This window comes from Colobus angolensis, unplaced genomic scaffold (assembly GCF_000951035.1).
Source record: "Colobus angolensis palliatus isolate OR3802 unplaced genomic scaffold, Cang.pa_1.0 Scaffold9, whole genome shotgun sequence".
NCBI classification, from domain to species: domain Eukaryota; kingdom Metazoa; phylum Chordata; class Mammalia; order Primates; family Cercopithecidae; genus Colobus; species Colobus angolensis.
The window spans coordinates 12,343,441-12,359,259 of record NW_012122931.1 but is presented as its reverse complement, the minus strand read 5'-3'; the positions used below and the strand labels follow the sequence as shown (position 1 = coordinate 12,359,259).

Genomic DNA, 15,819 nt, shown 5'->3' with positions numbered 1-15,819 from the left:
GTTAGTAAATAGTAGCTACTTGACAAGGTCACTTGAATCAGTTAAGTATTTCTTTATGGAGCTAGAAAATAAGTAATTGTTGATTTGGAAACATATCAGGTCCAGCCATTTATCTTATTGTTTCCATAGGACTTAGAAATTTATTTTGAGGTTTAGCCCAGAGAAATGACATTTCCATCTGATTTTTATGTGTCTGTAACTGGTTTCTTTCTACTCTTCAGCGGGAGAATAGGCGTCTGCAAGAAGCTAACATGAGATTGGAACAGGAAAATGATGACTTAGCCCATGAGCTGGTGACCAGCAAGATTGCACTACGGAAGGACCTGGATAACGTAAGTCCAACGGGTCTGAAGGGAAAGACTGCACTGAGACACTTGACTTTTCCCCTCAGGAGATCCTGGAATTTTGGTGTTCCTTATTCTAGCCACCTGTAAAGTTTCCCTCTTGTGATACAACTTGCTTGTCAGTGTCACTTCCCTCCTTTCCTTCAGGAATTATCTGTTGTCTCACAAAGCTCTCCTTACCACCTTCTTTTCTCATTGTGCACATAATCCTTGAGCTCCTTTCCCAAACATCATTTGATTAACAGACTTTGTGGTTAATTCTTACATTACTATAATTGGCAGGAGCATTTGATCATCATAATTACCTACCTTAACGTCCCCCTCAGACAAGAGATTTTGTTATCCTACATATTTCGTGCCTGTTGAAAAGGCATTGCCAGTTGGAATGCAGCTCAGTACCTCAGCAACTTGCAGTTTTATCAGGAGTTTCTGTTGACAGATGTTTCATTTTTCTTTGCTTCTCCTAATTTTAACAATTTTAGAATGATGTCTTTTCTGGCAGAAACCCTTTTCTATTTTCTGTACTACAAACTAACCTTAGAAGAAATGGTATAATCTCTCGATCATAGTTTAGGTCAGAAGTTGGCAAACATTTTCTGTAAAGGGATGGATAATAAGTGTTTGAGGCTTGTGGCCCTATAGTCTCCATTGCTGCTACTTAGCAAAAGCAGACATAGATGATATGCAAATGAATGAACATGTCTGTGTTGCAATTAAAAGCTTTATTTACAAAAATAGGTGACAGGCTGGATTTGACCCTTGGACTATAGTTTGCCACCCCTTTAGATTTCCCTGCCAGGTTCCTAGGATTACCTTTCTGCTCGTTGGTTTCCTAAAGTTCCAGGGATGGGCTCAGGCTGTTGAGGATTTTTACGGGGGTCTTACAGTATATGCACTGAAATAGGGTCCATGAATTTCAGGATGTCCTTGACATCCACCAGAAGCGTACGAACATTTTGCGTACTCATGCATTTCCTTGAAAGGCTGTGCTTTTGTTTAGTTCTCCTAGGTAGAAAGACTGTGGTTTCATCAGATTCTCAAAGTGGTTAACAGGTGAGATAGAGCCCACAGTATCTACCAGTTCAGAAAATGTAGGATAGACCTGGATACTAATGCCAGCTACTCTACTTTCAGCTCACCTTGGACACCCTGTAAAATGAGGGGTGGTGGAATAATAGCTATGTCACAGGGTATAGAGAGAATTACATAATTAGATGTATATGAAAGCATCATAAAAAATATCAGGTACAGGCAGTGTTAGCTCCCTCTGCTAGTCTACTTGTCATCTACAAATAACTGAATTTAACAGGGAAGGCTCCTCTTTGCAGTTTTTGCAGGGAGAATGTTTCAAGGTCATTAGCCCTCAATGACCAGAACCTGAGCTCTTTTGACGGTTTTTTGGCTTACCACAGTCTGCTCATCAGGGTTGAGTTTCCTCCTTACGGTGCAAATTCCCAGCATATCCTCTGTTCCTCTTTGTAGAAACACTATATGGGTCATTCTCTCCCTGTTTGGGTATTTCTGCCTAGTGAGTGGAGGGAGGCAGGTGTACATGGAGTAGGGACTACTGAGGCAGGGCCAGAGGTGTGCACCTAACACAGCCCTCATAGCAGCTGTGGGTCATGCAGAAAGGAGAAAAGAAAGGAAAAGAAAAAAAAAAAAATACAGGTCTTGAACAGGAGCCTTTGTGTCCTGCAATGAAATTAAGAGGCAGCTTAGGCCAAAATTCCAGGTGGATTTTTAGTTTGAGCTGTTCCTTTTTACAGTCTAACAGGCCCAGTATTAACAGTGACACCCACTAGTGAGTCATAGACTACTTATGTTCTTAAAACCTGCCCCTAAACAACATAAACCCTTTTTCAAGTCATCTTATCCTGACACAGTAGTCAGGGAACTAGGTTTCGTTCCTGATATTAGGAGTGCAAAATAATAAGAATTATAATATTAGCTCCCATTTACTGATGATTTGTGGTGCCAGGCACTATGATAAACGTTTTACCAAACTTTCATCTCTCTCTCTCTTACCTCAGCCTTGAGAGAACAGTAATGTAAGTTCCATTTATGGATGAGGATTTTTTTTTAGCAGCTATAAAACTTGAGATTCAGTTGAAGGCACCCAGGAAAAAGCAGAGCCAGGCCCATGGAATGTCCAGGCTTTTGTTTTGTTTTTGTTTTTGTTTTTGTTTTACAGTGCCACCTTGTTTCCACAGTACATATGGGACAAGGAGCTATGAATCGATGTCATAACCATATCAAAAACATGAGGACCAGGGATTGTGACAGAAGAGCTAACATTTCTTGAGCACTTACCAAGTGCTAGGCACTGTTCTAAGTGCTTTCTATATATTATCAAATCCTCAGAGTAGCCCATGTTGTAGAAGGGATATAATTATGATCCCCATTTTACTGATGAGGAAACTGAAGCAAAAAGAGGTTAAATATCCCACACAGATCACCCAGCTACTGGCCAAGCCCTCAAATTGAAGGCCTGACACCAGAGCTCACCCTCCTACACAGACAGCAGGGCTCAGGAGCGTCACACCAGGGCCCATCCTGCAGTCATCTAAAATGCTGCAGAGACACACCTTTCCCACACTCACTTTCCTTTCCCAAGTTAGACTTCTCTCTATAGTTTCTTGTGAATCGTCGCTGAAAATCAGCCGGATTCTTCCTCACTGAAGGGAGGATTGTGGGGCCCTTTCATTATATTTTTACTTTAGGGACTTAGGTTTTTGAAAGAACTTCATTCCTTTGAGCTCTTTCCTTCCTGCATCTCAGAGAAAAGCTCTGGTGTGAGGCTTTAAAATTTCCAGAACCCTCTTGTATTTTCGGTTAATTATACATCACTTTTGTTATTCATCACCTGTCACTTTTGCTGTTCTTCACACAGCAGCTGTGGAGAAATTCCATGTCAGCCACTTAATTCCTAGGTGACCCCAATCATGACTGGACCTGACACTGGTGCTGAAAGGATGAGGGGAACCTATGGAAGGTCCCTGCGAGCTGATAGATAGGACCATGTCCGAGTCCCCTCTAGCAGGGTCACTCCTCCGTGTTGAGACAGATGTGGGAGTGAAGGAAACTGGCTGGTGAGCCCACCTGCTGTCCAGCAGGATGTGAACTCTGGCATGGCTGCTTATTAGTTCTGTGATATTTTGCAGATTGCTGAACTTGCCCCATTGAGTTAACTTGGCCCCTTTATTAAAAATCAATTGACCCTAAATTTGCAGGTTCACTTCTTGATTCTGTCTGCTCCATCTGTTTGTGTGTCTATCCTTAAGTCAATACCACGCTTACTGTAGCTTTATAATAAATCTTAAAATCAGTTCATGTGAGTTCTCCGACTTTGTTGTTCTTTGCATTTCTGTATCAGTGTTAGAATCAGCTTGTCAACTTCTACAAATAAAAGCGTCTGGCTTTTGAGTGAGGTTCATGGAATCTGTAAAGCAGTTTGGGGAGAATTGACATCTGAACAATTGAGGCTTTCAATCCAGAACATGTTAAAATTTTCATTTATTAAGGTCTTTCTCAGTTTCTCTCAGCAGCAATGTTTTTTAGTGTTCAATTTACAAGACATGCATGTTTTAGTCTGTTGTAAAGTGGTATTGTTTTTTAAATTTCATTTTCCAGTTGTGTATTGCTAGTCTCTAGAGATGCAATTGGTTTTTGTGTTGTGACCTTGTATCCTGTGACCTTGTAAAAACTCATTTGTTAGTCTGGCAACTTTTAAACATATTTTTTGGGATTTTCCACATATACAATCATATCATCTCTGAATACAGTTTTTCTTCCTTTCATATTTATCTGCCTCTCTTTTTCTTGTCTCACTGCACTGACTAGCATCTTCAGAACGATGCTGAATGGTGAGAGTGGACATCAATGCCTGGTTCCAGACATTAGCTGTAGGTTTTTCATAGAGTAGGTTGAAGAAATAACTTCTCCTCTGTTCCTGTTTGCTGAGTTTTTGTCATGAATGGGTGTTGAATTTTGTCAAATGCTTTTCCTGTGTCTGTTGAGATAATCATTTGGTACTTCTCCTTAATTCTGTTAATATAGTGAAATAAATTCACTTTTCAATGTAAACCAACCTTGTATTCCTAGGATAAACTCCAGTTTGGGTTTCTATTTTTTATTAAAGATTTTAATTTTTATTAAATATTTATATGTTCATAAGGAATATTTGGAGTTTTCTTTAATATTTTTGTCTGGTTTTGTCATTGGGGAATACTGGCCTTATAAAATGAAGTGAGAAGTGTTCCCTCCTGTTTTCTTGAGGACTTTATGTATGATTGTTCTTTAATTAAATCTTTAGTTCCCTAGTGAAGTCATGCAGACCTGAAATTTTCTTTGCAGGAAATTAATTGTGAATTCTTTCTCTTTCTAGATATGGAGCTATGCAAATTTTCTGATTTTTTGTGTGTCTGTTTTTATAATTTGTGTCTTTCAAGTAATTTATCCATTTCATCTTAAGTCTGTTGATACAAGGTTGTGTGTATTTCCTTATTCTCTTAATGTTTGTAAGATCTGTAGAGATGTTTTATTTTCATTCCTGATGTACGTCATTTCTTTTTCCCACTTTGACATAACCAGCCTAGCTAGAAGTTTATCAATTGTTTCGATCTTTTCAAAAGCCAACTTTAGCCTGGGCAACATGGCAAAAATTAGCTGGCTGTGGTGTCACATGCCTATATTCCCAGCTACATAGGAGGCTTAGGTGAGAGGATCACTTGAACCCAGGAGGCAAGGGCTGCAGTAAACCGAGATAATGCTACTGCACTCAGCCTGGGTGACAGAGGGAAACGTTGTCTCAAAAAGAAAAAAAGCCAACTTTTGGTTTTATTGAGTTTTCTCTGTTGTCCTGTTTCATTAATTTCTGCTTTTACTTTCTTTGGGTTTCATTTGCTCTTTTTCTGGCTTCTTAAAGAGGAAGCTTGAATAACTCTGGACCTTCTTTTCTAAAATAAGCATTTAAAGTTATTAATCTCAGCCAGGCACAATGCCTCATTCCTGTAATCCTAGCACTTTGGAGGCCAAAGCAGGAAGATTGCTTGAGCCCAAGAGTTTGAGACCAGTCTGTGCAATATAGCAAGACTTCGTCTCTACAAAAAAATTTTGAAAAATAGCTGAGCATGGTGACGCATGCCTGTGGTCCCAGCTACTTGGGAGGCTGAGATGGGAGGAGTATTTGAGCCAGGAGTTCAAGGTTAAAGTGAGCTGTGATCGTGCCACTGCATTTTAGCCTGGGCAACAGAATGTGACCCTGTCTCTTTGAAGAAAAAAAAAATCATAAATCTCCATGTAAGCACTATTTTCAGCTGCATTCCACATACTCTGATGTGTTGTGCTTTTATTTTCATTCAGTTCTTGTGATTTATTCTTTCACTTATACAAGTTTATTAGTAGTATGTAATTTAATTTCCAACTATTGTTTTTCCCAGAAACTTTTCTGTTGTTTATTTTTCATTTAATTCTGTTGTGATCAGAGATTATATCCTGCCTGATTTTAATCCTTTTAAAATACACCATTACTTATTTTATGGCTTATCATATAATCAGTTTGGGTGAATGTACCACATGCACTTGGAAAGTATGTATGTTCTATTGTGAGTGGAGTGTACTGTGTCAGGCCAAATTGGTTGATAGTATTCAAGTCTTATATAGAACAACTTGATTTTCTCTGGTGGTTCTGTCGCTTACTGAGAGAGCGCAGTGGAAGTTTCTGTGACTCTAATTGTGCATTTTTCTTTTTCTCCTTTTAGTTACGTAGGGATTTGTTTCATGTAATTTGAATTTCTGCATACATTTTGGATTGTTAACACTTTCTTTATGGAGTGACTCTTTTATCATTATGAAGTGTCCCTCTTTGTCCTTGGTAATATCCTTTGTCCTGAAATCTGCTATACCTGACATTTTTATAGCCAGTCCAGTTTTCATGGTATTGTGTGGTATGTACATCTTTTTCCATCCTTTTACTTTTAATGTGTCTGTGTCTTTATATATAAAATGGGTTTTTGTTTTGTCCAAATGATCATTTGTTTTCTATTTGTCCTCTTTGCATTTTTTTTCCTCTTTCTGTATTCTTTGGTTTAATTGGGTATTTTCATTATTTCATTTTATCTCCTGTGTTGCCTGATGTTATTCTAGAGCTTCCTCTTCTCCAGAGCCCTGTCCCATGCCTTCCAGCCACCCTGACTTCCTTTCTCCTTAACCCTTTGAGGCTCTCATGCTCTGCTTGGAACCTAAGCAGAAAGTCAGGGTGAAAGCAGGACCTTGTTTGTTTTCTTCCTTCCAGAAACCTCAGTTCTGCATTTATTGTTCTCAGTGTCCGAAAATAGCTGTTTCATATGTTTTATCCAGTTTTCTGTTTATAGTAGGAGGATAAACTTGCTCTCTGTTAATCCTTCATGACTGGAAGTCTGGATTTATGTTTATTGTGACCAGATGCCCTCTCCTCATATGCTGATGTAAATAGAATGTGCAGTGGGTATGGTGCCGTTAGAGGACCCTGGTTGGATCAGGCCAGTATCCTCTGTGCACCTTCCCATTGGCATGACCTTGAGAGTCAGCTCTTAGGAGTGGTGGCACAAATGCTGGGCTCAATGTTAGAAGACTTGGTTTCAGATTCCAGCTATGCCACATGCTAGTGAGAGCTTGGGGAAATCACTTCCCCACCTAACTGCTTTATACACTGGGGAGTTGGGGTAGGCAGGGAAGATTGTTGTGTTAGAACCATTTCATCAGCAGGCTCCTCCATACTCCTCAGAATCAGTCTTAGTATGAATCATCATCTACCCAAGGTAGTGATGATGAGAAAAGGACAGAACATAAGTGTGTAGCACATGCTTCAATGTAATGCTCAAAAGATGTTAACCGAGTCCAAGCGAGAGAGGATAGGTTGTTCTGTTGGTTAAAGTAAAATAGAATCTTTAACAGGACTTCATTCTCCTTACTAGTTATTTTCCCTGCTGTTTGAGTGTCTTCATTTCCTTTTTTGATTGCTTCTTGGGTTTGAGCTAAAGAAGGAGATGATAAGCTACTCCCCATGAAGGACATAACTGCAGGGCCACATTTAATTGCATGCATTTGCAATTTACCAGTAATTAATGGCCTTTTGAATCTGCATATGATGCCATTCTCAGTTTCCCCCCTATTTTTCTCTCTCTCTTGAGACGGAGTCTCACACTGTTGCCCAGGCTAGAGTGCACTGGCGCAATCTCAGCTCACTGCAACCTCCGCCTCTTGGGATCAAGCGATTTTCCTGCCCTGGCCTCCCGAGTAGCTGGGATTACAGGTGCCTATACCATGCCCGGCTAATTTTTTGTATATTTTTAGTAGAGACAAGGTTTCACTATGTTGGCTGGGCTTTTCTCAAATTCCTGACCTTGTGATCTGCCCACCTCGGCCTCCCAAGGTGCTGGGATTACAGGCGTGAGCCACCGCGCCTGGCCCAGTTCCCCATTTAAGGACCCAGCTCTCTGGAACCTGTTTCTTCCAAAGAAGATACAGGAAAGGAAGTAGAGTATAGTGGAAAACTCAGTGGCCCAGTTACACTACTTTAGGTGATGTCAGAATTCCAGGGAAATCCTATCCACATCAGGAGCCCAGCAGAGACCCTCTGTATTTAGTCCTTGAGTCTTCTCTAATATGGTATAGTCAGTCATTCTTGGAGTGACCAGCACCAGGAACTCGTATGTCAGGCAAAAGTATATCATTTTCACTAGGACACACAGTTATACCCACTAGACCTTTGCATGCTTTAGAAAAAGACGGATGGAGAGTGACCATTGAAGATAAGAAAAAGTGCCAGGAAAGGGACTGCCTCCTTTATCAGGTAATAACAAGAAAAATGCCAGACAGGTTGGATGAAGCAGAGGAAACACGGTTTGGAGGAAGAAAACCAGTTTATTAATGATAATAATGACGGCTACCTTTTATTGGTATTTACTGTATTCCAGGCACTGTGCTGAATGCTTTTCATGCCTTATCCCTCAGATGAAGAGCTGGAAGCTTAGAGAGGTTCTCAGTGACTTGTCCAAGTGGCACATGGTCAGTGAACAATGGGCATTGAGCCCAGGCTGTGATGCCAGAGGCTAAGCTCCTAACTACTGCCCTGTACTACCTCTGAGCAAGAGACTGGGACAGGTACTTAGGCATGAGTGTATTCTCATTATGACCCTGGGGATATAATTTCCCCTCTCTGAATCAGAGTTTCCCCATCATCTTAAGATGGGATTATGCTAAGTAATGTAAACCCTTTGCAGTTCCCAATTCTTGTTTTGTGACAGCATATCTTAAATGTTTCAGGCTGAGGAAAAGGCAGATGCTCTGAATAAGGAGCTGCTGATGACCAAACAGAAGTTGATTGATGCAGAAGAAGAGAAAAGACGGCTGGAAGAAGAGTCTGCTCAGGTAAGGAGACTCTCCCACATTTCTCTGTCTTGCAAATGCTTGAGAATTGGGAGTTCAGCTGGTGGCTTCCTGTTGGCACTAGAAAACCTGGAGACATCTGGCTTCAGTTTCTCTCCAAAGACCTTTTTTTTTCCCCTACTGTGTAAAATCCAGTGGTTCCTAATTAAAGCCTAGGAGGAGACAGTGGGTTGAGGCCCATCCTTTGTTGGGGCAGGAGAATTTCTGTGTATCGGCATCTGAGTGTAACAATGAAGAGGGGGTAGAATTTCTGCAGAAGGAAAGCACACATCATATAATGCCTGGCTCCTTCCCTACTTGTCCTCCGCTGTCTCCCTCATAGAGCAAGCTTGGGAAGTCTTGTTCTGAGCCAGTGCTCCACAGTCATTGGAGACACAGAGCTGCAGGCATGGGAAGAGCTCTGGGTGCTGTGCGCCCAAGAGCAACCCCCTCCCTCATCGCACCTAGTCCTCCAGGAGGCAAGACTGGCTGGGGTGAGAGACTGCAAAGCCCTTTCTACAGAAACCATGAGATGCTGAAAACCCGCAGTCCTCTTATGAGCTCTTTGGTTTGTGCCTGGTTTGTGCTGCCGTCTCAGTGAAGGTCCACAGGTTGGCTTGTACTGGCAGGGAAGACCTTCAGCAGAAGCCTCAATCTGAAATGGGGTCTGACGTTTTTGGAAGTTTTAACTGTTTAATCCCCTCTCCTGCATCCTGCATCAGGAACAGGGGATTAGTGCTGCCAAGATTGAAGGAAGAAAGTAGCTGAATTAGAGGACTTCCAGGGTTTGGTTCAGCACTTTTTGGGTAGCCTAGCACTAAGCAATTGGTGGCAGAACTTCCTTTATTTTTATGTTAACATAGTCACTTTTGCCTTTTTATGTGTGCAGTTAAAAGAAATGTGCCGTCGGGAACTTGACAAGGCAGAATCTGAGATTAAAAAAAACAGTTCTATCATTGGTGACTATAAACAGGTACGTTCCAGTACCCTGGGACTGGGCTGTGTAATCTGGAAGCCTGTAGTCTGGATAAAATGTATACCCACCCCCCACCCCCAAACCCAAATGCAAGCACTCTGGTTTCATCTTCTGGCTCTGCCCCTTGCATTGACAAGTGGCTTCACTTATTCTCAGTTGTAAAAGAAGGAAAATCATCCCTGTCTGGGAAGGTTGTTATGAGGATTTAAAAAGACCATGTTTGTAGAGTGCCTGGCAGTGCCCAGCACAGAGTAGGTACTTAAAACCACAGTATGTTTTGGTGTGTATTTCAGATTCAGAATTATGAACTTTTGTTTATGTGTAGTTTTAAACCTGTTCTCTTCCTTACTGGTTGAGTTTTAAGAACATAACAAATGGTCATTTTCCCTCCTACACTAGGATCTCATGCTAGCTTATGAGTCTGGCAGGTGTTCAGAAACCATTGGCCATTGAATGTGGTGCTGCTTGGTTTCTGCAAGTCCTAGGCCAGTGAATGCAGAGGTGGCATAGCTAGAAGAACCCCTACTTATCCACCAACTTCATATCCCCTCTTGAGTGGTAGCAGCCTATTTGCTACTATGTTAATTCCAATTTACATATTCCAGCTTCCACTACAGAATTTATGCAGATGATTACAGTTGCTCAAGAGATTATTGTTTTATATTTGTTTCTTTAGATTTGTTCTCAGTTGAGTGAAAGACTGGAGAAGCAGCAGACAGCCAATAAGGTGGAAATTGAGAAAATTCGGGTAAGACTTCTCTTTACCTAAAAGATTTTATACCACCTACTTCATTTTATGGCTGTATAAACAGGTTTTGGGAGGAGGCAGTTGATTTCAAAAGTGAGAGATTCTAAGCAATAAGGCACCTGTTACAGGTCCTGGCTCTATAGTTGACAACTAACATTATGCCTGTTTTCTCTGGAAGGGCGTACAGATGAAATCAAACAAGCTCTAGCTTTAGTTCTCAACGTGCAAGTGCCCCACGATTTCCAAATGTTGTCTGTAAGGCAGTCGGTGTCAGCAGTGTGATGCTGAGGAGAGGGAGTCATGCAAGTGACGGGTCTTGCTTGAGGTGGTCGGAGTGCAGAGGTCAGAACCATATGCTGTGGCTTGTGCTCCAGTGTTGTTCTGAGTTCATGCCTTCTGCTGTAGCACATCCAAGTACAATGAGGACCTTAGTTTATTAATTTTTTTTATTTTTAGAGACAGGGTCTCACTGTGTTGCCCAGGCTGGCCTTGAAATCCTGGGCTCAAGTGAAATCCCTACCTCAGCCTGAGCTGCTGGACTCCAGGTGGGCACCATTGTGCCCAGTTTAGAACTTGAATTGTTTAATGTTTTGTTGGCAGCTTAGAAGCTTTTATAATGTGGTGCTTTCTTTCTTTAGGCTCTACCTATATTACAGTACTTGTCAGATTTTACTAAGATAAGCAATTTACTGAAAGGTGCCTCACTAACATATTTACAGCTCAGAGGACAGGAACTTGGGAAGGTTCTGTGCTCATGGCCATGTTTGCGCAAAGCAACATTATACCTAGAGCAAGATGACACTGGCCTTCGTCATAGTTAATGTTTAACCAGATCTGTTTTTGTGTGTTTGTTTGTTTGTTTTGAGACGGAGTCTTACTCTTGTCATCTAGGCTAGAGTGCAGTGGCACCATCTCGGCTCACTGCAACCTCCGCCTCCTGGGTTCAAGCTGTTCTTCTGCCTCGCCTCTCAGCTAGCTGGGATTACAAGCTTGTGCCACCACGCCAGCTAATTTTTGTATTTTTAGTAGAGACAGGGTTTCACCATCTTGGCCAGGCTGGTCTTGAACTCCTGACCTCGTGATCCACCCGCCTTGGCCTCCCAGAGTGCTGGGATTACAGCTGTGAGCCACCGTGCCTGGCTACCCAGATCTGGTTTTTAAATATAACTTATTTTCTGATTCTAAAACTTTAATATTCTTGCAGAAAATTTGGAAGAGTAAATAAGGGAAAAAAGCCCTTATGATCCATTTTCCACATACAACATCATTATTAACACTGCGGTGTGTATTCTTTCAATCTTTGTTCTGTGTTTAACATATAAAATTTCATTCATTCTAAGATAAGCATTTTTTTTCCCATTTAAACATCTTTGAAAGTGGATGTTTTATAATTGGCTTTTTGTGGTTTAATTGGCAGAATGTTTCCTTAGAGGAACATAAAATGACATTTCTTATAGTTAATGGCATCTTATTTTGATGAAATGTGGAACACATTTTATTTGTAATCATAGTTTATGTACATTTTTATATTCTATTTCAACCACTATGCATCCATTTTCCAATGTTATAAAAAGTTCCTCAAAAACCTTTTAGAGGCTATGTACTTCCTTGTATAAATATAGCACAGTATATTTAATACTTAATTGTTTTGAATAGTTTATCCACTGCTTTTTTGCCTGTCTCCAGTTCTACAGTGAAAATTTTGTACATAAATTTTTATCTAGTTACAGCTTCATTTTTCACCCTGGGTTCCTAGAAGTGAGATTACTGAATCAAGACAATGGTATTTTTATTATTTTTGGTATATAATACCAAGTGGCTTTTCCAGTAGGTTATCTGCTAGTTTACAAAGAGCATTCAGAAACGGTAGTGCTCAACAGAGAAGCCGTCTCTTGGTGTCCCCCAAAGGGGATGCTCACACCATCCTAAAGGGCCAGTTCCTCTTCTTTGCCTCTTCACATCTAACATTCAATTTCAGCAAAAAGTGGATGACTGTGAGCGGTGCCGGGAATTTTTCAACAAAGAAGGGCGTGTAAAAGGCATAAGCTCAACCAAGGAGGTTTTAGATGAGGACACGGATGAAGAGAAAGAGACGCTCAAGAACCAGCTGAGAGAGATGGAGCTAGAACTGGCACAGACCAAACTCCAGTTGGTGGAGGCCGAGTGTAAGATACAGGTAACAGCAGCCGAGCTCAGACACGTGCCTGCGGGCTGGGTTTCCTGATGTGGACTAGAAACCCCAGAAATTATCTTTATGGTTTGGGTTTTTCCCCACCTTCTAAACTTTGATCACAGTTGTCATGAGAAGAAATACAGGACTTGTTATTGGCCAGTGGATGTCTCATCAGTATTTGCCCTGTCTTGAGGATTTTCACTTTGTCATATTGAGAATGATACACAAAGCTTGGAATCTTTTGATGGGATGAGAAGACAGTGCTTTAGAAACACAGCTCTACCACTGAACTGTTTGACCTTGGGTTAGTAACCTCCCTATATCTCAGGTTCCTTATCTACAAATGGAAATGATGAGTCCCTATCTGATGGGTTGGTTTGAGGACTAAGTAAGATAGTGTACACAAATGGCTTGGCAGAATGCTGGGGGCTTTATAAATGCAAGCTTTTATTGTTCCAGTTCCCACCACTTAACTAGCTTCGTGACTGTGAATATGCTACCTATCTGAGCCTCCTTTCCTGATAAAGAAGTTAGGGCTTATTTTGGTCATCTTTATATGCGTTGGTAGGTCCACCAGCACCTCTAAACCCTAAGCACTGTTTATGGACAGAACAAGTTCAGGATAAAAGCTTTAGGGCTGATTCTCCCTCATTGCACACATTCACTGGGCATCCGCTCTTTGGCAGGCCCTATTATAGGTCTGGGACTGCAAAGCTAAGACCTGGTAGCGTGACTACCCAGGAAAATCAGGAAAGGCATCACCAAAGCAGCAGTAGCTGTGCTGTGATCAAAGAATGCACAGGGATTGTAGCTACAGGAGAGGGAGAACAGTGGCAATTCCAGGCAGAGGGAGTGGCATGTTCAGCAGCACAAGGAGGAGGAGAGTGGCTGCCCAGGAAGGAGCCTCAGGAGTTCTTTCCTTGCAGTAGGGGACGGAGGTGGCGCTAAGGCTGGAAGAGAGTGTGTGGATCCATATTGCGAAGCATTTCAAATGCCATGCCAGGGAGTTTAAGGATTTTTGCCGAAATGAAATTATGTCATCGGAAGTAGAGCATTAGCTGTCTGTCTGCCTGGTGTGCATTAGGTGGACAGAAGAGGGAGACATAGAAAGTAGAAGACTGTTTTAATAAATAGACCAGGCAAGAAATTAGATCCTAACTAAAAACTCCCAAATCTTTAGGCATCCGAGACATTTCAAGCCAGTTTGAGACAGGGGGAATTTCCCAAGGCCTCTCCAGAATAAACAGACTACATTCTTGTCTTGGCTGTCCTCTGGGGAGCCAGTGTCATTGACACCAAGCCCAGCATCCTCATGCGCACTGTTCCTCTTGCAGGACTTGGAGCACCATTTAGGGCTTGCCCTCAACGAGGTGCAGGCAGCCAAGAAGACGTGGTTTAACCGAACACTGAGCTCCATAAAGACAGCAACCGGGGTTCAAGGAAAAGAGACTTGCTGAGAGCAGCTGCTGCCTCCCGACACCTTCAGAAAACATGACACCTTTTGTTGCCTTCTTTGGCCAGATGTGTGATTCTGTGACTTGTCCTAGGACCAGAATGTACCTAAGTCAGATCCATAGACGCATGTTGGTAGGTCACTGGACCGGAGCTCATGAAGCAGGCAACCTCTGGGGTAAGACTACTGATACTAACAGGCCTGCTAGCTCAGCCGATGCTCTGGACACTCTAGAAATCACTCCTCAGCGTGACCTCCCAGGCCTCTTCCCCATGTAGGTCAACACCTCACCCAGCCTGAAGGCTGAGTTTACATGATCAGAGTTAGGGGATCCTTCAGTCTTTTTTTTTTTTTTCTAAACCTTTTTTTTTTTTTCAAATATACATATTATATATATATATATATTGTGGGGGTGGGGCAGGGGATCAGAGATTCAAATAATTCTTTTCTGCTTCAATGCCAGCAGAAGGTCCCCCAGGTAGACATGGAGAAGCACTTTGTTTTAAATAGGAGGGTTTCATAGTTGCATCTGAAAGCACCTGGTTCTGTTAAACTATATCATGCGCAGGTTTTGGGTTTGGCATTATTCATGTTTCTGATCAATTCTATGCAACTCTCATAGTTCCTGTTATTTTTTAGCATTAGCTGCCAAATGACTTAAAAAGGCGGGGGTGGGTGACTGTGAGACTGGATTATAACATGGACAAATCTTATTTTGCTTAATGTGTTGTGTGTGTGTGTGTGTGTGTGTGTGTGTGTGTGTGTGTGTGTGTGTGTGTGTATAAATATCTTTCCCAATATGCCCAGTTGACAGTGTTTAAATTCCAGACTAGGACTGCCGATCTGCACAATTTTATTATGTGGTTATTTGAGCACTTAATTTCACTCCAGGTTCATTGGGCTCTGCTCTGCTTTCCTCCCTGCCATTGCGGGAGTTGTGGACAGAGCTCCCTCACTTCAAGATTCCTAGTATTTTTGCACAACAGGTTGTCCAAGTGAGAAAGACTGAGCTGCGTGTCTGTAAATGTCTGCGCAGGGTGCACATGCTGCAAGGTCTCCATCCTGCCGGCCTGTCCCTCCCAGATGGGCTGGGCCTTTGGGTCCTCCTCAGAGTATGCCTGGGTGCAAACCTCACTGTTCAGATGGGCTGCAAGTTCTCACTTCAAAGCTATGGAATGGAGATTTTAGCACCTTTTAAAAAAAAAAAAAAACTTTGACTTCTAATTTATATAGTGATATGCTGACAGGCTGACACGCAGATGGTTTTGTCCTCTTCTCTGCGTTCAGTGTTGAGGTGGCTGCTTACAAGAGGCACTGGTTTTGTATATAAAGACACTCGGGTTGTTTTGTAGCTCTTTTTCTTATTGGCTGTACTAACGCTTGCTGAGGTTATCTGTAATAAAGGAAGTAACAAGTGGCAACCCCCTCCCCACCAACCATCCCCTTTGCCGCTTTCTGTGTCTTTCTTGTTCAGTTACCAAAATAGCTGTAAGCCTATCTAATGCTAGGTGTGTGGACATTGTGTGCTAGGGTAGTTTCAGTGTGTCAACTTTATGAATTGAAATATAAACCAGTAAAATTGTATTACTATTTCTTTTGTTGGTTTTATTTTAACAGCATATTCATTAAATATTTTGGTACAAGCAGCATTGCTTTGTAAAAACCAGTTTGATCATCATGTGCTCCTGTCGCCTCCCCTTCTCCCCCATCCCCTTCTCC

The 15,819-nt window shown here is 41.8% G+C and overlaps 1 protein-coding gene across 1 annotated transcript in view; it reads left to right on the top strand.

The window, feature by feature from the left end:
• Window positions 1-15,746, top strand: part of RABGAP1 (RAB GTPase activating protein 1) — a 173,971-nt gene extending 158,225 nt beyond the window's left edge. The window contains exons 20-25 of the mRNA XM_011931468.1: window positions 222-332; window positions 8,649-8,753; window positions 9,640-9,723; window positions 10,403-10,474; window positions 12,453-12,650; window positions 13,982-15,746. Of these exons, the coding sequence (XP_011786858.1) occupies window positions 222-332; window positions 8,649-8,753; window positions 9,640-9,723; window positions 10,403-10,474; window positions 12,453-12,650; window positions 13,982-14,104 (693 nt within the window). The 3' untranslated portion in view covers window positions 14,105-15,746. The remainder of the gene's footprint in view (window positions 1-221; window positions 333-8,648; window positions 8,754-9,639; window positions 9,724-10,402; window positions 10,475-12,452; window positions 12,651-13,981) is intronic.
• The last annotated feature ends 73 nt before the right edge of the window (window positions 15,747-15,819 follow it).